This window comes from Dasypus novemcinctus, chromosome 19, assembly GCF_030445035.2.
Source record: "Dasypus novemcinctus isolate mDasNov1 chromosome 19, mDasNov1.1.hap2, whole genome shotgun sequence".
In the NCBI taxonomy this organism is placed as follows: Eukaryota; Metazoa; Chordata; class Mammalia; order Cingulata; family Dasypodidae; genus Dasypus; species Dasypus novemcinctus.
This window is the reverse complement of record NC_080691.1, coordinates 7168909-7190206: the sequence shown is the minus strand read 5'-3', so window position 1 is coordinate 7190206 and position 21298 is coordinate 7168909. Positions and strand designations below refer to the sequence as shown.

Sequence of the window (21298 nt, the reverse complement as noted above, 5' to 3'; positions counted from 1 at the left end):
AATAAATTATAAACGGGGTAAAAGCTTCCTCCCAGAGAAAACTGTTTCTGTCTTTACTTCTAGATGGCTTTTGTTAAACCCACCCTTTATTTAAATCCATCAGTTGCTAGTTAAGTAAATACAGCTTTAAACGGGGGTTAACGCACACAGACAGGTTCACCCACTGGCCTGGAGATGACATGCATCTACCTGACAAATACTTCCGACCCCAAACTCAACTCATTAACACTCCGTACCTTTGTCTCTGAATCAAGCTTCGGCTCCTCTCATAGAAGCCTTTCCTTCCAGAAGTCCTCACGAGAAGAAGAAGAAACGACGGTCGCGGTCCCGGACCAAGTCCAAGGCCCGCTCCCGGTCAGCGTCCCCCAGCAAGCCGCCCGCACAGCGGCAGTCGGGCCACTCGGCCAGCATCTCTCCTGTGGAGAGTCGGGGCTCCAGCCAGGAGCGCTCCAGGTAGTGGCCGGCAGCCAGGCCCCTGACCCTGCCTGCTGGGGCCGCAGAGCTCCATTCCAGGGACCTCGTGCCCGTGTCCCTCGGTGCAGGGCAGGAAGGCGTGTGGCAGGGAGGGGGGTTCTCCAGCAAACACGGGGCGCAAGTGGAAACTGCCGGGTCCCAGTGCCCACTTCTTCTGCTCCTTGTTTTGACCTGGCCCGCCCCACCCCCACTTCCCCTGGGGCAGAGGAGGGCACGAGACGGCCGGGCAGGAGGGGCGTGCGTTTGTAAAGGAGCATGTGTTGTATTGCGCCTCCTCTGTAATTCCCCTGATTGTAAGGTGCGTCCTGGCTTACTTAAAATCAGCTCTCACGCCTTGGGCAAGCGCATGCTGCTCGCAGCCCACCACGTGCAGCGGTTGCGCCCGCACGGCTCCACACACATGCCGCGGGTGTGCTAAGTGTCTCCCTGGAGGGCGGAGCCAAGGCTTTTCCTCCGTAACCAGCGGGCAGTCGCGTTTGCTGGGATTGCAGCCATTCTCTCAGAACAGGCCACTGCACGGCAGGCCCGCGCAGGGCCCCTTCAGCCGAATCCCCTTAGAATAGCTCAGACAATTTTAAGAATATCTTAAACCTCTAATACCTCTCTTTCTTTCTGTTAGGGGAGTTTCTCAGGAAAAAGACGGTCAGATCTCGTCAGCTATTGTTTCTTCTGTGCAAAGCAAGATAACTCAGGTAAGGCCAGGCGCTCACTTCCGCCTCTGCTCTTTCCAGGACTCCCCGTCCGCGAGGTGGGCCTGCTCCTCCGCTAACCTCCTTTTTCTCCCTTGTCGATACTGACGTGGGGCACGCCCAGAGAGGAGGTGCAGGGACCCTGCTGCTCTCTGGGAGGAGCCGAGCACCCCGGTTGGCATGCCCGGGGGTCTCACTCCACACCGGGGCCCGAGCTGCCGGGCCTCCTCGGGTCACAGCGGTGGGCCTCGGGAGCGGCTTAGAGGGAGTGACTTGAGTCTGGCCCTGTCTGTGGTCTGAGTGGCCCCGCGCACTCCCCCATGCCCGCTCGTGTGGGGTGAGGCTGGTCCTTGGCCACAGGCCTGTCCACATCCCGCGCCTTCAGAAGAGCTGAGCCAGGCCCCTTTGTCCTCTCACCATGCACAGGATCTGATGGCCAAAGTCAGAGCGATGCTCGCCGCCTCCAAGAACCTGCAGAGCAGCGCCTCCTAGGCCGCCGCGGGGCCGCCGCGGTGCCGCCGCGGTCACCGTGGGGTGGCTGTGGCCGGGGACCGTTGTCTGAGACCCAGGCCCTGGACGGCCGGCACCCTTCCTGTACAGATCCGTCACAGCATACTGTCCAGATTTCCACCGTGGACTCCCTTGGACAATTGGTGGTTTTTGTAAATTAATTTTTGATGACATTTTCAGTTTAAGATTTTTGACCAGCAGTCTCTTACCTGTATATTTGTACATAATATCATGTTTCTGTGAAAGTGTAATATCAAATAAAACGGGAAGAAAATGCCTTTTCTAGCTAGTAGCTCTGGAGTGGTGTCTTCTTGTCTGCCTTGTGGCTTCCGTGCTGCCGTCTGGCCATCTGCTGCCTGCCACTGACACGCCTGGCTGCGAGGGCGCCACGGCAACATGGAGGGGCTCTTTGCCTCAGCAGCGCCCACCCCGCGCCCCTCACCCTCCCCTCCTGCTTGTCACTGGCTGCGCGGCCGTCAGAGCTGCCCCTGGCCCTGGCGGTGGTCATTGTCCCCAAGGCGTAGCGTGTCCTGCTCCAGGCCACTCAAACCCGCCGGACCCTGGTGATGCCGAGCTGAGGGGATCGTCCACTCAAGGCACCTGAGAGCGTGGGCGGAGAGCCGAGGGCCTCCAGGGTGTCTGGAGAGCGCCTAGATACAGCTGTGCCTGAAGCCAGCCGGCCTCCCTGAGTGCGGGCTGTCAGCATTCCTGCTTTGATGAGCCATTCAAGGTGGTTTTCTTGTGTATTGAGAAAGCCCCGACTGATACATTCCTCAGAATCCACCCCCAGGTGTTCCCTGGAGCCCTTCTCAGCTCAGCCCCCTGTGACTTACTAATATTAGAATTTCCTCAAGATGCTCTTTCATCCTACAGTTTCCAACCATGTCGAAGCCGTGTGCTTGTATTGCTTGGGATTTCAGGCCACAGTAATTGTCATTTTGCAGTACCAGGTGGCACCAGAGTCAGCACAGAAGATTCTGTCTCTGCCTTTGCATTTTATTTGAAACAGGAAAATGAAGACTTGCTGGCTTGTCTGTGATCCACAGTTCAGAGCAGTATTTTCATCCCCGGAGGAGGAAAGTTCTGTGCGTCTAACTTAAATCCCTTCTACACCAGCATCACATTCCATTTTAACTTTGGCCAATCCACCAAAATAAAAAACGGGAATTTATTGTTTCTTTTCCTCCTTTTCAAGTAGAAGCCTCCCTGAGCCCACTTCCCGATGGAAAACTCAGGGCCTGCTGCAGGCAGCAGTCGCGGGCAGCAGAGGGGCAGGGAGGACGCCCTGAGCAGGGGAGAAGCCCAGGGGTGCCTGAGAAGTCCGCGCGCACCCTGGCCGCAGCCGAGGGCACCCTCAGAAGGTGTCGCCCACCCAGGAGCGGAGGAGAGGGCCACCTCCTTGCCGGCCGCGTCGCCCGCCCACGTGTGCTCGTGCACTCCACTCAGTGGTGGCCTGCGTCCAGAGGGCACCTGCCCGCCTTACACGTGGGCAGGCCCGAGGCGCCCCCCTGGGCCTGGCGGCTGAGCCGCTTCCAGGCACGCGCCTGCTGCGTGCCCGGGCGCCAGAGCCTCTTCCTCAGCGATGTGTCCTCACTGCCACCAAGCGCTGCTGCCCGCCGCGACGGGCGTCCTCGCACAGAGGGTGACTGCCCCGGCACCGGGAAGCCCCCGTGAGCAAGTGCCGGACCAGAAGCTGCAGGTGTTTAAAATTTGGACACAAAAAAATTGCCTTCTAAAAATAGTGTATTTTCAATATTTTTATCTTTCTTTGCCAAATCAGAAAAATGCAAGTTGTCCCATTTCAACTTCTTAAGAGGTTTAAGCTTTTGTGTCTCTTCCTCTGAGACACGGTGCCCGCAGCCTGCTGTGTCCCAGAGCGTGCCTTAGTGCCTGTGAGCGCTCGCCACCTGTTGGAGAAGTCGGCCCTCTTCTTTCTCCTGTGCTTTGGTTAGAACTTGTCACTTATCTTTTCACTTTGATAGTTTTTGACGTGTGGAAATGGACATATGTGGTCGTCACTGTTACGGTGGCTACTGCGTCCCATGCCCCGTGCAGGTGGCGTCTGCCGGCTGAGACTAGGGCTCCCTGCCGCTCCGTTGGCTCCCTGCCGTGGCTCCTGCCGCGCCTCCTGCCGTGGCTCCCTGCCGTGGCTCCTGCCGTGGCTCCCTGCCGCGCCTCCTGCCGTGGCTCCCTTCTGTGGCTCCTGCCGTGGCTCCTGCCGCGCCTCCTGCCGTGGCTCCTGCCGTGGCTCCTGCCGTGGCTCCCTGCTGTGGCTCCTGCCGTGGCTCCTGCCGCACCTCCTGCCGTGGCTCCTGCCACGCCTCGCCGCCGCTCTGCAGAGGAGCCTTGGTGGGGCAGGGGCGGTTTGGACCTGGACCCCATGGAGCGACGCGCTGCCGCACGGTGATGCTGGTGGGGCGGGGGCTGTCCTGCACCGAACGCTCTCGGGGAGACCCGCGGAGGGGGCGACGGGCAGCGGCTGGGGTGGACTTGGCAGCCTGCCGGGTGCTGCCAGTTGGGCCTTTTTGTTGGAAGCGAAGCTCCCAGGGATGTTGGTGGCACTGGCGCTGCAGGGCGTTACGGCAGACGGCCCGGCAGCGTCGCGAGCAGCTCGGGGAGCGGCTCCTGGCTGCGCGGCGGCCCGCGGGCTCCCCGGCGCTGGAAGCGGCTGGCCCAGAGAAGACCGCCTTGTGGGGTCTGTGTTCGGGGGTCCACAAAACGTCCGTTCCCGTGGCTGGAACAAACGCCTGCTGACCCCGCGCCTCGGGGGGCCGGGGCGGCCGTGCCGCAGCAGGGAGACCCGCCCGCAGCTGGTGCCCTTGGGGCGCCCAGAGCAGCAGCACCCCGAGGCAGGAGTGGCGGGAGGTGCCGAGAAGCTGGTGCACCCAACACCTGCAACCGCCGCCTTCAGAAAGGCCCTTCCTGCGCTGCGTCCTCCCCACAGGGACACAGACGCAGCGCCGAGGCTGCCTCGCGCATCCAGCAGCACGCGAACGCAGACTCGAACCCCGGGAAACAGCTGCTCGCCCTACCTGTGTCCCGTGACCGACAGGCGTCACTGCGGGGGGGCCAGTACTTAGGTGTTTCCCTGGTGGGGACCCTCCCCAGCTTCTCCCCCACCCTGTGCCGGAGCCCGCGTCAACGGGACGCCCCCACCACCCCGTAACTTGGTCCTTCCCTTCAGCATTTAGACGATGTCCCATTTCCACTGTTGTAAGTGATGCTGCTTGGAACAGTCTGGCAAAGGGCTTCCCTTCCCCGCTTAAAGATTATTTTCTCATAGTAAATTTTCAGCAGTTTGGATCATTTCTAGAGTTCTTTTTTTTTTTTTTTTTTTTTTTAAAGATTTATTTATTTATTTAATTCCCCCCCCTCCCCTGGTTGTCTGTTCTCTGTGTCTATTTGCTGCGTCTTGTTTCTTTGTCCGCTTCTGTTGTCGTCAGCGGCACGGGAAGTGTGGGCGGCGCCATTCCTGGGCAGGCTGCTCTTTCTTTTCACGCTGGGCGGCTCTCCTCACGGGCGCACTCCTTGCGCGTGGGGCTCCCCCACGCGGGGGACACCCTTGCGTGGCACGGCACTCCTTGCGTGCATCAGCGCTGCACATGGGCCAGCTCCACACGGGTCAAGGAGGCCCGGGGTTTGAACCGCGGACCTCCCATGTGGTAGACGGACGCCCTAACCACTGGGCCAAAGTCCGTTTCCCTCTAGAGTTCTTAAAATGTGCTAATAAACTTGCTCTCCAAAAAATATTTTCCCCCGTTCTTAGGTCTGGCTGCTTTCTCGGAGCTCACGCGCTTCGATGTCTTTCTGGTACCTGGGAACGGCCTGTGGCTCAGCCGGCGTGACCTGGGCCGGGCCCAGATCGCCAGACGCCCCTGGCCTGCCGCGGCTGCTGGGCCCAGCCGCTCCGCCAGGTGCCCGACAGAGATGGGGGCGCCAGCCAAACCAGGGGGTACCTCGGGCAGGTGGGCTGGGATGAGGTGCCGTTCCCCACTGCTAAGGAAGGGTCGGAAAGCCCAAGCCCAGGGCCAGGGCCAGCGGGTGTCTCAGAGCCACAGTTAGGTTCTGTTCATGTGATTCAAATGAGTGATTCGTCCACAGGCTTAAATATTGGCCTCTTGTGACCCTTGAGAATACTTCCAAGTTTATTTTTTAAAATACAGGCAAATACAAACATATGTTCTTCTCCCCCAGTTTCACTTTCTCGCGCGCACGCCAGTCGGCTACGGGCCTGCTTCCCGCTGCTGCTTCAGTCGCTGTTTGTCTTGGAGTTATTTCTGTAGCTATACGAAAGAGCTCCCTTACCTTTTTTAAAAATAAATCTTTTTATTTACAATTTTAGATTTACAAAAAAAAATTAGAAAGGGTACGGAGCATTCCCCTGCACCCATGCCGGTCTGCCCCGTATCAGCAGCTCACGTGTGTGGGGCGTAGGTGGCCACAGTGGACCGCCGTGGACGCATGGCTGTTCGTGACGTCCACTCTGTCCAGGTGTCCTTATTTCTCCCTGCTGTCCCTTTCTGACCCAGGACCCCCCTCCCAGGCAGGCCTCACATCTCCCCGGGCAGCTTCCCAGGCGCCCGTTTGCAGCGGCCCGGCAGTGCTGAGGCGGCGGTCAGGCCTGTGGACCTGGCTGGAGGCTTTCCCACGGTGAGGCTGGGCCAAGCGTCATTGGGAGGACGAGGACGGGTGAAGCCGGCGTGACAACCCTGCCGTGGACCCAGCCCATGGCCGAGGGCGTCTGCCCCCTGGCCTGCCGACCCGTCCGGGGGGCGAGTTCCACTCCCCTGCTCGAGGGCCGAGGCGCCTTGAAGATTAGCTGGAATTCTAATGCACAAGAAATCGGTCTCTTTCTCATTTGTTTACTGATTCATTTACATCAGTGTAGACTCGTGGATGTCCAGCTCATGCTTTGGGTTTTAACCCAATACTGCTTTATTGATTGCTGCTCAAATTGTTCCAACTTTGGCCTGAAGGAGCCTTTGCAGTTGGCTTCTGCGTCGCTTCGCCATGTCCCTGTCAGTGTGGGGTTTTTCAGAGCATTTCCTGGCTTTCTGGGACTTGAAGACACTCCAGGCTCCTCTTGTGTATTTCCTGCCCCAGTCCAAGAACCATCCATTTCCCCAAGAAGCCCCATTTCCTTCCGTTGGAAAATCGTGCTAGAAACCAGTTTCTGGGCACTAAGTGTGCTCGTTGCTCTGGGGTGTCACTGCTACTAGACCCCCTTGGCAGACAGCAAGCACCGGCGTGTGTCTGCAACATCCGTAAATGTTGATGCAACATGTGATCGTTGTGTCCAAAGTAAACTTGCGTTCATACCGACGTCCTCAACATAAGCCAAGTTCTGGCCTCTTAGCGTCATTCATCTGAAACCCTGGACATCACTTTTTAGTATGTTATTGCTGGAATTTGGACGCTGTGGTGTCTGACCTGAAGCTTGTATCCAGCTGGTATCATGACAGAGCTTTCCTAGAATGCCAGAATGCCAGAAGCTGACAAAAAGAAAAAGAAGGAAAAAGACCCGCCCTTTCCCAGCCTTGCAGGTCGCCCGTGCGAGGCTCTCCCCGGGGGCTTATCCACGCGGGGAGTTTAGAGAAGAGCCCCAGGCCTGAGTGGGGGGGCTCCCGGGTCCGTTCTGTGCATGTGTCTTGTCTTGGGCAGCACGTGTGGCCCTGGGGACCCCCGTTTGCACAGTCCCCTCTTCCCTCGTGAGCAGTCTCCTTGTGTCCCGGGCTCTGCACTGTCCTGCAGCACAGGTGAGCCGCCTTCGACACGCAGGCAAGTGCGGGGACGGCGAGCCCCTCGGCACGCCAGGCAGCAGGGCCAGACGTGCGTGCAAGTGCACACGCAGGCGACCCACCCTTGCGGACTCGGGACCGGGGGTCGTTCTGGGCAGTGTGGCAGGGGCCCGCCAGGGCGCTGGGAGGCCCTGCCCCATCTCCGCGGTCCTTCAGCCGCGGCCCGGTTCCCTGCTGTTCACGGTACCGGGGGCAGGGTGCCGGGGCGCCTCCCTGCGCCTTGACGCCCGCCCTCTTCCGGGTGCCCTGGCCTGGGGAAGGGGCCCCCCCGGCGGCGCTGCAGCCCATCCCCCTCAGCCCCCTCCCGGGCTGCCCAAGGCGCACAGAGCTGCCGAGGGCAGGCGCCCCTCCGCGGCCTCTGCCTGCCCGGCATCCTCCTGGCTCCCAGCGCCGTGCTCGCGGGAGGGACGCCGCACAGGCCCGCCCCTGCGGGGACACCCAGCAGGCAGCGCTGCGTTCCACGGCCCAGCTGGAGGGCGAGGCTGCTGCCCGGGACGCCGTCGTGACTGCGGCTCACGGCGCTGGCCGCGCGCGTGGCAGCTCCCGGGGCAGTCAGGGCGCAGCCTCGGCTGGGCAGGACCGCGCGGCCCCGCAGCACCCCCCAAAGCCCGCATTCCGGACCACCCAAGCCGCCTCCAGGCGCCAGCGTGTCCCCAGGACAGCGACGAGCCGTGGGGCCGGGCTCAGGCTCAGACAGCGGCCCTTGTCGCTTCTGGAAACTGCCCCGGTGCCCTCTCGGGGGGCCGGCCCCGGGGACGAGGGGCCCACGCTGGGCTGCGAACCCCGCGGCGGAGCCCTGCGCAGAGCTGAGCTGGGGGGACGGATGGGCACTCCTCGGCGCCGTCGTGCCCACCTGCCGCTCGGCTGCCCCCACCCCAGGAGCCGCCGCAGCCTGGCGGGGCCCTGCTGCCTCTGGAGTTGGCTGCCGTCGCTGGTAGCGCTCGGATCTGCAGTGGGAGCGCGGGCAGCAGCCGGGGCCGGGCCGGTGGAGGCCACAGGATGGAGGCCGCGGCCCTCCAGGCAGCCCCTCGCCCAGGCAGGCCGCGGCCCCGGGCGGGGGAGGCCTGAGCAGCCTGAGGAGAGTCCTTGAGGCTTCCAGCGCGGGCCAGACCACTCCCCTGTCTCCCCCACTGCCCCCCGTCAGGGGCTAGTCCCCAGTTTCCAGAGAGCTAGAGGATGGCCGTACCGGGAGAGGGTTCGGTCTGGGCTCGAGTGACGTTTCTGAAACCAAAACCACGCTGAAGGCCATTTCTGGCCCCAGCAGCCAAAGCAGACTTGGCGGGGGTCTCAGGCTCAGCACCTTCTGGAGCCGGGCGGGCGACAGGTGTTCGTAAAGTGCCCGGCAAAAGGCATGTCTCACAGAGCCAGTATCCCTGATATGTAAAAATGCCTAGAAATCAGTAAGAAAAAGACTAGCAATTCAATAAATAGAAAAGGGTTATCAACGGTTTATAGAATGTCTTTTAAGTTTTATTTACTTTTTAGTAACAGCTTTAGAATATTTTCATCAAACCAAAAAGAAGCTCTCTTCCCATCAGCAGCCACTCCTCATTTGCTCCCAGTCTCCCCAGCCCTCGGCAAGCACCAAGCTACCTCCCGCCCGTGGACTAGCCAGGCCTGGACGCTTTACATAAATGGAGCCTCCGGTCTGGGGACTTGGCGCCAGGCTTCTTAAATTGGCAGAACCTTTCCGATGCACGTGTGGAGGCGTGTTCCAGGCCTCGGTTCCTGCGCTGCCTGATGAGGTCCCAGCCCGCTCGTGCACCACATCCTACTTACCCGGGCATCTGTGGCGAGCACGGGCTGTTCCCGCTCAGACCCTGGGAATGACGTTGCCGTGAGCGTCCGGGTACGTTCCTGAGTGGACAGGTCTCCATTTCTCTCGGGTACTTACCTCGATGTGCAGTCACTGGGTCATGGGGTAACGCTGTTTGACTCTGAGGAGCCCTAACCTGTTTCCAGCGTGACCGCTGCGTCCCACGAGCCCTCAGCAGGGTGGTCCCCGCCGCTCCCCGCCTCGCTGGCCTACTGTTCCTCCGTCCCCAGCCTCCCAGAGCGGGGAGCTGGTGTCTGTGGTTTGATTTGCATCTCCCTGACGCGAGGACGTTGGGCATCTCTCTCTTCATGTGTTCATTGACCATTTATTTAGCCTCTTTGGAGAAATGCCTGTCCACGTCCTTTGCCCATTTCAAACAGGATACTCGTCTTTCCCCTACTGAGTTGTTGGAGCTCTTTATATATTCTGGATGTTAAGCCCTTTTCAGATATATGATTTCCAACTACTTCCTCCCATTTTGTAGGTTGTCTTTTCACTTTTTTTTAAAAGATTTATTTTATTTCTCTCCCCTTACCCGCCCCCCACCCCCGAGTAGTCGGTTCTCTGTGTCCATTTGCTGCATCTTCTTTGTCCGCTTCTGTTATTGTCAGCAGCACAGGAATCTCTGTTTCTTTTTGTTGCGTCATCTTGTTGTGTCAGCTCTCTGTGTGGGCGGTGCCATTCTTGGGCAGGCTGCACTCTCACGCTGGGCGGCTCTCCTTACGGGGCGCACTCCTTGCGCGTGGGGCTCCCCTACGTGGGGGACACCCCTGCGTGGCAGGGCGCTCCTTGTGCGCATCAGCACTGTGCATGGGCCAGCTCCACACGGGTCAAGGAGGCCCGGGGTTTGAACTGCGGACCTCCCGTGTGGTAGACGGACGCCCTAACCACTGGGCCAAGTCCACTTCCCTTTTCATTTTCTTGATAATGTTCCCTGAGACACGAAAGTTTCTAACTTGGATGAAGCCCTCTCTTGTTCCCGTTGTGCTCGTGCCAGTCCACAGGGACACGTCCCCTGTGTTTTCTCCCGTGTCTCCTGGCTTCTTGCTGGTCCTGGGCTGGCTGGTCCACCTGAGGTCACGTCTCCATTCCTCGCCGCGGCTCAGCTGCCACAGCACTGCTTCTGGGAAGACTTCTCCTCCCTCGACGTGTCTGGGAGCCTTGTTGGAAGCCGGATCCCGGTTCTCCTGCCGGTCTCCTGGGGCCTGTGCGGGTTTTGAAACCAGGACGTGGGATCCTCCGCCGCCGCCCTCTCTCGAGGCCGCTTGGGCTCTTCTGGCTGCGGTGTCCACTAAACCCCAGCGCCGGCCGTGGCCGCAGAGCCCGCAGCGCGTGGCCAGCTGGCACCCCCTCCTTGGACGGCAGTTGGGCTGCAGCCTCCCACTCAGTCCTTCATTTCTGAAGATTTGTGCCCGGAGTCGGCAAACTATTACTCGCAGGCCAAAAATTTCAAAAAAGAAGACTATTTTGTGGTACATGAAAATGGCATGAAATTCACAGTTCCGTGTCCATAAATAAAGTTTTCTTGGCGCATGGGCACACCCACTCAGTTCAGTGTTGTCCTGCCGCTTTCGTGCTGTCAGCAGAGCAGAGCCGCTGCTAGAGAAATTGGTGTGGCCCCAAAGTCTAGAATATTTACTACCAGGGCCTTGATGGACAGAGCGTGCCGGCCGCGGCGCTATGTGAAGACGTCTGCGCAGCTCTGAGGAATGACCTGTCCAAGGTGGCGAGCAGCACGTCCTCGTGACGGCAGGGCCGCCCGGCGCCCGGAGGGAGCCGCGGCTAATTGGCAAAGGCTCGTGGAGTGGAGCAGGACCCAGGAAGAGACAAAAGCAGCAGGAGGTGGCCGGGGCGCCCTGACTCAACAGCGGGGCCCCGGCACGGCCCCCACGGCCACAGGAGCTTCCCTTCACTGCGCGGCAACGCCGATTTTCCCAGTTTTAATATGAATTCCTATTGGGGAACTCCTGCAGCATGTGTCTGGAACCGGAGAAAACTGCAAAATACTTGCTGACTTTAGTACAATCCATTTAGCGAGTTACTCTTTGGTAATGAACCTGCTCAGAACGAGAACTTCTGGAAGAGGGAACGGGCTTCTGCCCTGCACTTCCACAGGGGCCTGCGGGTCAGAGCCGTCCTGCCCCTGCCTGAGCCTGGCCTGGACACGACCGGTCAGCAGGGGGGGCCGGCGGCTGAGCCGGGGGCACTCGGGCGGCAGGTGGCTCGTACCTGAGGCAGCTCAAAAGGTGGCGCCGGCAGAGGACATGCGCAGAGCGGGCAGAGGCACCCGGGCCCGCCCCTGGGAGCCCCGGAGGCCACTCGGGCGGAGATGGGGGTCCCGCGTGCCCAGGACACACCGCGTGCCCAGAAATGCCAGGGGAGAGTACGGGGCAGGCAGGGAGCATGCAGAAGGGCGCGCAGAGATCCAGAAAGGGGAGGCCTGAGGCCTCAGCGGCGCGCGTTCGACGACAACTCAGCAACACACGGCGGCCCAGTTAAACACCTGCCACGGACTCGAAGGGACATTTCTCCAAACGTCCCAAAAGCTCACGCTCAGCGTCAGAACCACAGGTTGCTGTGGGAACGTAAAGAGGCTCAGCTGCTGTGCAGGCAGTCTGGCAGCTCCTCAGGAAGCAACTCCCCCCTTGGGTGTATTCCCAAAAAAATTGTACATGCATACTACCCATAAGAGGCACGAGGTGGAACTGTACACGCACGCTGTCCATAAGGGGCACGAGGGGGGCTGTGCACGCACGCCGTCCATAAGAGGCACGAGGGGGAACTGTGCACGCGCGCCGTCCATAACAGGCACGAGGGGAGCTGTGCACGCGCGCCGTCCAAAAGGGGCACGAGGGGGAACTGTGCACGCGCGCCGTCCATAAGAGGCATGAGGGGGAGCTGCACGCACGCCGTCCATAAGGGGCACGAGGGGGAGCTGTGCACGCGCGCCGTCCATAAGGGGCACGAGGGGGAGCTGCACGCACGCCGTCCATAAGGGGCACGAGGGGGAGCTGTGCACGCGCGCCGTCCATAAGGGGCACGAGGGGGAGCTGCACGCACGCCGTCCATAAGAGGCACGAGGGGGAGCTGCACGCACGCCGTCCATAAGGGGCACGAGGGGGAGCTGTGCACGCGCGCCGTCCATAAGGGGCACGAGGGGGAGCTGCACGCACGCCGTCCATAAGAGGCACGAGGGGGAACTGCACGCACGCCGTCCATAAGGGGCACGAGGGGGAGCTGCACGCACGCCGTCCATAAGGGGCACGAGGGGGAGCTGTGCACGCACGCCGTCCATAAGGGGCACGAGGGGGAGCTGTGCACGCCGTCCATAAGAGGCACGAGGTGGAACTGTACACGCACGCCGTCCATAAGAGGCACGAGGGGGAGCTGTGCACGCCGTCCATAAGGGGCACGAGGGGGAGCTGTGCACGCGATCCATAAGGGGCACGAGGGGGAACTGTACACGCACGCCGTCCATAAGAGGCACGAGGGGGAACTGCACGCGCGCCGTCCATAAAGGCACGAGGGGGAGCTGTGCACGCGCGCCGTCCATAAGAGGCACGAGGGGGAACTGCACGCGCGCCGTCCATAAGAGGCACGAGGGGGAGCTGTGCACGCGCGCCGTCCATAAGGGGCACGAGGGGGAGCTGCACGCACGCCGTCCATAAGAGGCACGAGGGGGAGCTGTGCACGCACGCCGTCCATAAGGGGCACGAGGGGGAGCTGCACGCGCGCCGTCCATAAGGGGCACGAGGGGGAGCTGTGCACGCCGTCCATAAGGGGCACGAGGGGGAGCTGTGCACGCGCGCCGTCCATAAGGGGCACGAGGGGGAGCTGCACGCACGCCGTCCATAAGGGGCACGAGGGGGAGCTGCACGCACGCCGTCCATAAGGGGCACGAGGGGGAGCTGCACGCACGCCGTCCATAAGAGGCACGAGGGGGAACTGCACGCACGCCGTCCATAAGGGGCACGAGGTGGAACTGTACACGCACGCCGTCCATAAGAGGCACGAGGGGGAACTGCACGCACGCCGTCCATAAGAGGCACGAGGGGGAACTGCACGCACGCCGTCCATAAGGGGCACGAGGTGGAACTGTACACGCACGCCGTCCATAAGAGGCACGAGGGGGAACTGCACGCGCGCCGTCCATAAGGGGCACGAGGGGGAGCTGCACGCACGCCGTCCATAAGGGGCACGAGGGGGAGCTGTGCACGCGCGCCGTCCATAAGGGGCACGAGGGGGAACTGCACGCACGCCGTCCATAAGAGGCACGAGGGGGAACTGCACGCACGCCGTCCATAAGAGGCACGAGGGGGAACTGCACGCACGCCGTCCATAAGAGGCACGAGGGGGAACTGCACGCACGCCGTCCATAAGAGGCACGAGGGGGAACTGCACGCACGCCGTCCATAAGAGGCACGAGGGGGAACTGCACGCACGCCGTCCATAAGGGGCACGAGGGGGAGCTGCACGCACGCCGTCCATAAGGGGCACGAGGGGGAGCTGCACGCACGCCGTCCATAAGGGGCACGAGGGGGAGCTGTGCACGCGCGCCGTCCATAAGGGGCACGAGGGGGAACTGCACGCACGCCGTCCATAAGAGGCACGAGGGGGAACTGCACGCACGCCGTCCATAAGAGGCACGAGGGGGAGCTGCACGCACGCCGTCCATAAGGGGCACGAGGGGGAGCTGTGCACGCGCGCCGTCCATAAGGGGCACGAGGGGGAGCTGCACGCACGCCGTCCATAAGGGGCACGAGGGGGAGCTGCACGCACGCCGTCCATAAGGGGCACGAGGGGGAGCTGCACGCACGCCGTCCATAAGAGGCACGAGGGGGAACTGCACGCGCGCCGTCCATAAGGGGCACGAGGTGGAACTGTACACGCACGCCATCCATAAGGGGCACGAGGGGGAACTGCACGCACGCCGTCCATAAGAGGCACGAGGGGGAGCTGTGCACGCACGCCGTCCATAAGAGGCACGAGGTGGAACTGTACACGCACGCCGTCCATAAGAGGCACGAGGGGGAACTGCACGCACGCCGTCCATAAGAGGCACGAGGGGGAACTGCACGCACGCCGTCCATAAGGGGCACGAGGGGGAGCTGTGCACGCCGTCCATAAGGGGCACGAGGGGGAGCTGCACGCGCGCCGTCCATAAGAGGCACGAGGGGGAGCTGCACGCACACCGTCCATAAGGGGCACGAGGTGGAACTGTACACGCACGCCGTCCATAAGAGGCACGAGGGGGAACTGCACGCACGCCGTCCATAAGGGGCACGAGGGGGAGCTGTGCATGCGCCGTCCATAAGGGGCACGAGGGGGAACTGTACACGCGCGCCGTCCATAAGAGGCACGAGGGGGAGCTGTGCACGCGCGCCGTCCATAAGAGGCACGAGGGGGAGCTGTGCGCGCCGTCCATAAGGGGCACGAGGGGGAGCTGTGCACGCCATCCATAAGGGGCACGAGGGGGAACTGCACGCACGCCGTCCATAAGGGGCACGAGGGGGAGCTGTGCACGCACGCCGTCCATAAGAGGCACGAGGTGGAACTGTACACGCACGCCGTCCATAAGAGGCACGAGGGGGAGCTGTGCACGCACGCCGTCCATAAGAGGCACGAGGTGGAACTGTACACGCACGCCGTCCATAAGAGGCACGAGGGGGAACTGCACGCACGCCGTCCATAAGGGGCACGAGGGGGAGCTGTGCACGCACGCCGTCCATAAGAGGCACGAGGTGGAACTGTACACGCACGCCGTCCATAAGAGGCACGAGGGGGAGCTGTGCACGCACGCCGTCCATAAGAGGCACGAGGTGGAACTGTACACGCACGCCGTCCATAAGAGGCACGAGGGGGAACTGCACGCACGCCGTCCATAAGAGGCACGAGGGGGAGCTGCACGCACGCCGTCCATAAGGGGCACGAGGGGGAGCTGTGCACGCCGTCCATAAGGGGCACGAGGGGGAGCTGCACGCGCGCCGTCCATAAGAGGCACGAGGGGGAGCTGCACGCACACCGTCCATAAGGGGCACGAGGTGGAACTGTACACGCACGCCGTCCATAAGAGGCACGAGGGGGAACTGCACGCACGCCGTCCATAAGGGGCACGAGGGGGAGCTGTGCATGCGCCGTCCATAAGGGGCACGAGGGGGAACTGTACACGCGCGCCGTCCATAAGAGGCACGAGGGGGAGCTGTGCGCGCCGTCCATAAGGGGCACGAGGGGGAGCTGTGCACGCACGCCGTCCATAAGAGGCATGAGGGGGAGCTGTGCACGCGCACCGTCCATAAGAGGCATGAGGGGGAACTGCACGCGCCGTCCCTAAGAGGCACGAGGGGGAGCTGTGCACGCGCGCCGTCCATAAGAGGCACGAGGGGGAGCTGTGCGCGCCGTCCATAAGGGGCACGAGGGGGAGCTGCACGCGCGCCGTCCATAAGAGGCACGAGGGGGAGCTGCACGCACACCGTCCATAAGGGGCACGAGGTGGAACTGTACACGCACGCCGTCCATAAGAGGCACGAGGGGGAACTGCACGCACGCCGTCCATAAGGGGCACGAGGGGGAGCTGTGCATGCGCCGTCCATAAGGGGCACGAGGGGGAACTGTACACGCGCGCCGTCCATAAGAGGCACGAGGGGGAGCTGTGCGCGCCGTCCATAAGGGGCACGAGGGGGAGCTGCACGCGCGCCGTCCATAAGAGGCACGAGGGGGAGCTGTGCACGCGCACCGTCCATAAGGGGCACGAGGGGGAGCTCTGCACGCACGCCGTCCATAAGAGGCATGAGGGGAACTGCACGCGCCGTCCATAAGAGGCACGAGGGGGAGCTGTGCACGCGCGCCGTCCATAAGAGGCACGAGGGGGAGCTGTGCGCGCCGTCCATAAGGGGCACGAGGGGGAGCTGTGCACGCACGCCGTCCATAAGGGGCACAAGGGGGAACTGCGCGCGCCGTCCATAAGAGGCACGAGGGGGAGCTGTGCACACCGTCCATAAGAGGCACGAGGGGGAACTGCACGCACGCCGTCCATAAGAGGCACGAGGGAGAGCTGTGCACGCGCGCCGTCCATAAGAGGCACGAGGGGGAGCTGTGCGCGCCGTCCATAAGGGGCACGAGGGGGAGCTGCACGTGCGCCGTCCATAAGAGGCACGAGGGGGAGCTGTGCACGCGCACCGTCCATAAGGGGCACGAGGGGGAGCTGTGCACGCACGCCGTCCATAAGGGGCACAAGGGGGAACTGCGCGCGCCGTCCATAAGAGGCACGAGGGGGAGCTGTGCACACCGTCCATAAGAGGCACGAGGGGGAACTGCACGCACGCCGTCCATAAGAGGCACGAGGGAGAGCTGTGCACGCGCGCCGTCCATAAGAGGCACGAGGGGGAACTGCACGCACGCCGTCCATAAGAGGCACGAGGGGGAGCTGTGCACGCGCGCCGTCCATAAGAGGCACGAGGGGGAACTGCACGCACGCCGTCCATAAGAGGCACGAGGGGGAGCTGTGCACACCGTCCATAAGAGGCACGAGGGGGAACTGCACGCACGCCGTCCATAAGAGGCACGAGGGGGAGCTGTGCACGCACGCCGTCCATAAGGGGCACGAGGGGGAGCTGTGCACGCGCGCCGTCCACAAGGGGCACGAGGGGCAACTGCACGCACGCCGTCCACGAGGGGCACGAGGGGCAACAGCTCAAGTGCTCATCAACATAGAAGCAAGTCAACAAAATGAGGAAGAGCCGAACAGAGGGAGGAAGCTGCGGCACCTGCCGCCCAGCGGGGGCCTGGAAACAATGCTTGGTGAAAAAGCAGACAGGGAAGGACAAACGACAGAACAACCGAAGAGGCGGCTGCCGGTGAGGAGGGCGTGGGGAGCACTGGCCCGTGGGCACAGGGTTTCCTTTCGGGGTGCCGAGGGAGATGGTGGCTGCTCACCCTCGGACGTGCTGGAGGCCTCTGACCCTCCGCGCGAGATGGTCGGTTTGATGCTACGTAAACCTCAGTGAATCAAAGCAGGGCGAGGCCCGTGTGGTTTCGTGGGGCTTTGTGCCGGGGCCAAGCCAGGCCTCGGGGAGGACACGGAGACGGGCAAGGAGGGCAGCGCAGGGCAGCGCTGGATGGGACTCTGCGGGCCTTCTGTCACCGACGCCCCAGAGCGCCTGCACGATGCCCGGTGTGCCGAGAGCCGTCCGCTTCGTGCAGGCGTCCACGGAGAGCCCACGGCTCCACTAACGTGGCCGTGGCCACTCGTGCCTCCTCTGAGCCCGGCGCCGCCCACAGGTGAGCCCGCGGTCGGGGGACGCTGCAGCCATGGGCCATTCCGGGGCCTGGGCGCAGAGAGGGGCACCCGCAGGGGTGGGACCCGGGCCCTCAGCCCCCCCCACCCCACACGCCGCCACGCCATACCTGAGGGTGGGCGTGTCCCTCCAGCGCGCAGCCAGGCAGGGGGTCGCCGTCGCCGGCCCCTGGGGGCCCGAGCAAGCCGCACTGCCTGGTGCTCGGCCGGGGCCGCGGTGGCGGGCAGCGCACAGCGGGCGGTGACAGACCCTCCTCCCCCAGGTGGGGCCGGCAGGGCTGCGCCCCGGGGCTTGGCACTCGCCCGCCCACCCTGCCCGACTCTTCCGAGGACGTGGTCCTTGGCCGTGGGGCCCCCCTCGCTGACCCAGGACCAGCTTTTCAGTCCTCAGTGACAGCTTTTCAGACCCTCAGTGACACCGAGGGCACAGGCGCGGGTGCGGGGAGGCACGCAGCGTGGGCCGCCTCTCGGCTCGCCCCCGAGGCCAGGGTGGGGGCAGCTCCTGACGGCCCGGCGTGACGGGACAGTGGGACCCAGGACAGCCCCGGCTCGGCCTGCCTGGAGCCCGCGCCCGGTCTTTGCAGGTGGAATCAGTCCAGGACGGTCACGGGATTCCGGACGCCCTAACCCAGTGGCCGGCGTCCTAGAAAGAGGGACGCGGACACGGGCCAGGGCTTGGGGCGGGGCACGGGGGGCCGTGAAGACACGGCCGGAGACCGGACGGAGGCGTCCAGAGCCCAGGGGCACCCAGCTGCCGCAGACGCAGGGAGGGCCCGCCTTGGGGCCGCCGACGGCACAACCGCCCCAGAACGGGGGGAACTGGGGGGCAACTGGGGGGTAACTGGAGGAACTGGGGAGAAAACTAGGGGGAGAACTAGGGGAGAACTGGGGGTAACTGGGGGGGAAATGGGGGTAACTGGGGGGGAAATGGGGGATCTGAGGGGAGAACTGGGGAGAGAACTAGGGGCAACTGGGGGGAAAACAGGAGAATTGGGGAGAACTGGGGGCACTGTGGGAAACTTGGGGGAGAGCTGGGGGAGAACTGATTTTTTTACCTTGACGTTAGGGTATGTGAGTTACAGCTCAAAGGAGGCAGGGAGGGAACGAGGAGAGGAGGGTCGAGGCTGAAGGCGCTTGCTCGCACCCCGCGGCTGCACCTCTGCCACGCTGCCCACTGAACTGCGCTGCCCCCGAGCCTGGCGTATTGCTTTTCATCAGATCCAAGGTGCATCGGTATTTTATCTTGCACAAAGAAGGGAAAAATTTGCTGCCAAGTAAACTGTGACATGCTGCTTTGTCTTCTGTATTTTCACTTTCAGCGTACTGAAAGCGCACGTCTGGGTTTAATAAGATCGCGCTTTTGATCGTGATCGCTATTACACACACGGCAGAAGACGGTTCCTCCGCTCTCGCCCCACTGGGCCCACTGTTGGGGGGGCATAGCGGTGGGTTCAGTGAAGAGACAAGACCCCAGCTGGCCCCGAGGCCTCCGTCCAGGGTCTGTCCTGAGACATCGGGACGGACGGGTCTGTCCCTGAGGGTCTATCGTGGCCGCCACCTCAAGGGTACAGTGCAGAGCCCCTGGAGCCAGCCGTGCCTGAAGCCAGAACCCTGACTTACCTGCCCAAGCTAGAAAGGGGTGCCTGAAACTGGCCCCTCTGCACAGGGAGCACAGGGGTGAGGGGAGGCCCAGAAACCTCGTTCCGGGTGGAGCTCAGGCGCAGGCCGGAGCCGCCAAGCGCACCCCACAGCCCGCCCGGCCGTTCAGGCTTGGCATTTGCAGAGTCTTCTCACCTGGGACTCACTTTCCCTTTTTCGGCATCTCCGGAAGCTTCGGCTCAGGACAGTGGGTGCAGGCAGGGGCCGTGGGCGCAGGGTGGGCTCAGAGGTGGAGACTCGAGGGGGGCTCTGGATTGGGACTACGGCCGTGTGGCCGGCCACCCCAAAACCTGGCGGCACAGAACTCGCTCATGTCTACCATCAGCTCCCAGGGTTTGGGGTTCACCTGCTCAGAAGGGCAGTTCCCAGGGCGTCAGGCTTCGTCCGCGACCCGGGCGCCTGCGCAGGGAAGAGCCAGGCGGGAGGCTGGAGCAGCCGGGGCTCCCCCGCCCTGTGGGCTCCGCATGGGCATCTCCGCGGAGAAGGTCCGTCGGTCGGTCTGGGCTGGCTCTGCTAGGCTGGGAGGGCCACGCTGTGCTCCCTGGGCTGTCGCTGCTGCTGAGGGTGAAACCGGAGCATCGCGGGTGGGTGACTTGATCCAGCCTAGCCTGAAGCCGCTGGACGCCAGCTTAGAGCTAAAACGTTTCCTCTCCTTGATTAGACCCGGGGTCAGCCAGGTTTCTGCCACTTGGAACCCATTTGCCCTGTGCCACGTGCTCAAAAGCGGGGTCTGGGGTGCCTTGGGGTATGCCCTGTGCCTTGGCTGTTACCCCTTTTATGAAGCAGGTTCTAGAAGCATCCACGGATGCCTGGCGGGGCACACAGGGCCAACCAGAGCCCGGCTGGGGAACAGCGAGGAGGGGGCTCCGCAGGGCCTCGGGTGGGAGGTCACGTCACTCCTCGCGGGTGGAGGGGAGTGTCCGGAGCGTGGACCCCACTCGGCTGAGAGCCACCTGCGACCACGCGCCGCGGGGACCCGAGCAGAGGCGGCTCCACCCCAACATGTGAGAAGGGTGCGTGGGGGCGCGGCCCTGCAGCCCTCGTGTCCGGCGCCCGCGGCGGGGTCAGCGCCGCCCCCGCCCCGCGCTCCCGGTCGTGGAGGGGGGCGGCTCAGCGCCCCTCGTCGCGGGGGCGGGATGAGGCAGGATCACGGGTGGGGAGCGCGCCCGGCACCGCCAAGCTCCGGCCAGTGTGAGGTGCGGGGACGCGCCTACCCCGCGGTCCGCAGCGCCCCTGACCCCTGACCCCAAGCTCCGGCCGCCGCAGCCCCGCCCCGAGCGCCCGCCCCCTCGCCTCCGGCCACGGCGCTCGCGCGCCCTCCAGCGGCCACGGGCCGCCCCCGCACGCCGCCGGCTCGCGGCCCCGCAGCCACCAGGCAGCCTCCGGGAGCCCGCGCGCCCGTGCGTGGGGTCCGGGCCGCTCCCCCGGCGCCCTTCGCCGCCCGCGCACCCCCGCCGCCCCGCGACGGCCGCGCGGGCCCTTTAAGGGAGGCCCCGCCCGGCTCATTAGCATACATTAGCGTGGGCCCGCCCCCGGCGCTGGGAGGCCGGCGCGGCGCGCGCGGGGCTCAGTCCGCGGGGAGCGGCCGGGCTGCGGGCTGGGCGCGGGTTGGGCCCGGGCTGGGCGCTGCGGGCGCTGCGGGCTGGGCGCTGCGGGCTGGGCGCGGGGTGGGCGCTGCGGGCTGGGCGCTGCGGGTTGGGCGCTGCGGGTTGGGCGCGGGCTGGGCGCGGGCGCGCGCACCCTGTGAGACCGCGGCCGGCCGGCCTGCGCGGCGCCGAGGCGGGATGGGGCCGGGCCCGCCGCCCGCGCCGCCCGCACCGCCCGCGCCGCCCGCACCGCCCGCGCCGCCCGCACGACCCGCGCTCCGGCTCCCGCCGCTGCCGCTGCTGCTGCTCGCGCTGGCGGCCTGGGGAGGCTGCGCCGCGCCCGCGCCCCGCGCCGAGGACCTCCGCCTGGGGGTGGTGAGTGCGCGGCCGCGGGGCGGGGGCGCGAGTGGGCGCCGTGCGCCGGGGGCCGCCGGCCTGGCAGCGCGGGCGGGCTGGACCCGTTTCCGAGGCGG

At 63.9% G+C, this 21298-nt stretch overlaps 1 protein-coding gene across 6 annotated transcripts in view; it reads left to right on the top strand.

The window, feature by feature from the left end:
• Nucleotides 1-1965, top strand: part of SFSWAP (splicing factor SWAP) — a 76890-nt gene extending 74925 nt beyond the window's left edge. For all 6 annotated transcript variants that reach the window (XR_011646464.1, XM_071209735.1, XM_071209734.1 and 3 more), the window contains 3 exons: nt 289-453; nt 1094-1166; nt 1590-1965. Coding sequence is in view for 5 of the 6 variants with exons in the window: in XM_071209735.1 (XP_071065836.1) it covers nt 289-453; nt 1094-1166; nt 1590-1655 (304 nt within the window). In the remaining variant the exon portion in view is untranslated. The remainder of the gene's footprint in view (nt 1-288; nt 454-1093; nt 1167-1589) is intronic.
• The last annotated feature ends 19333 nt before the right edge of the window (nt 1966-21298 follow it).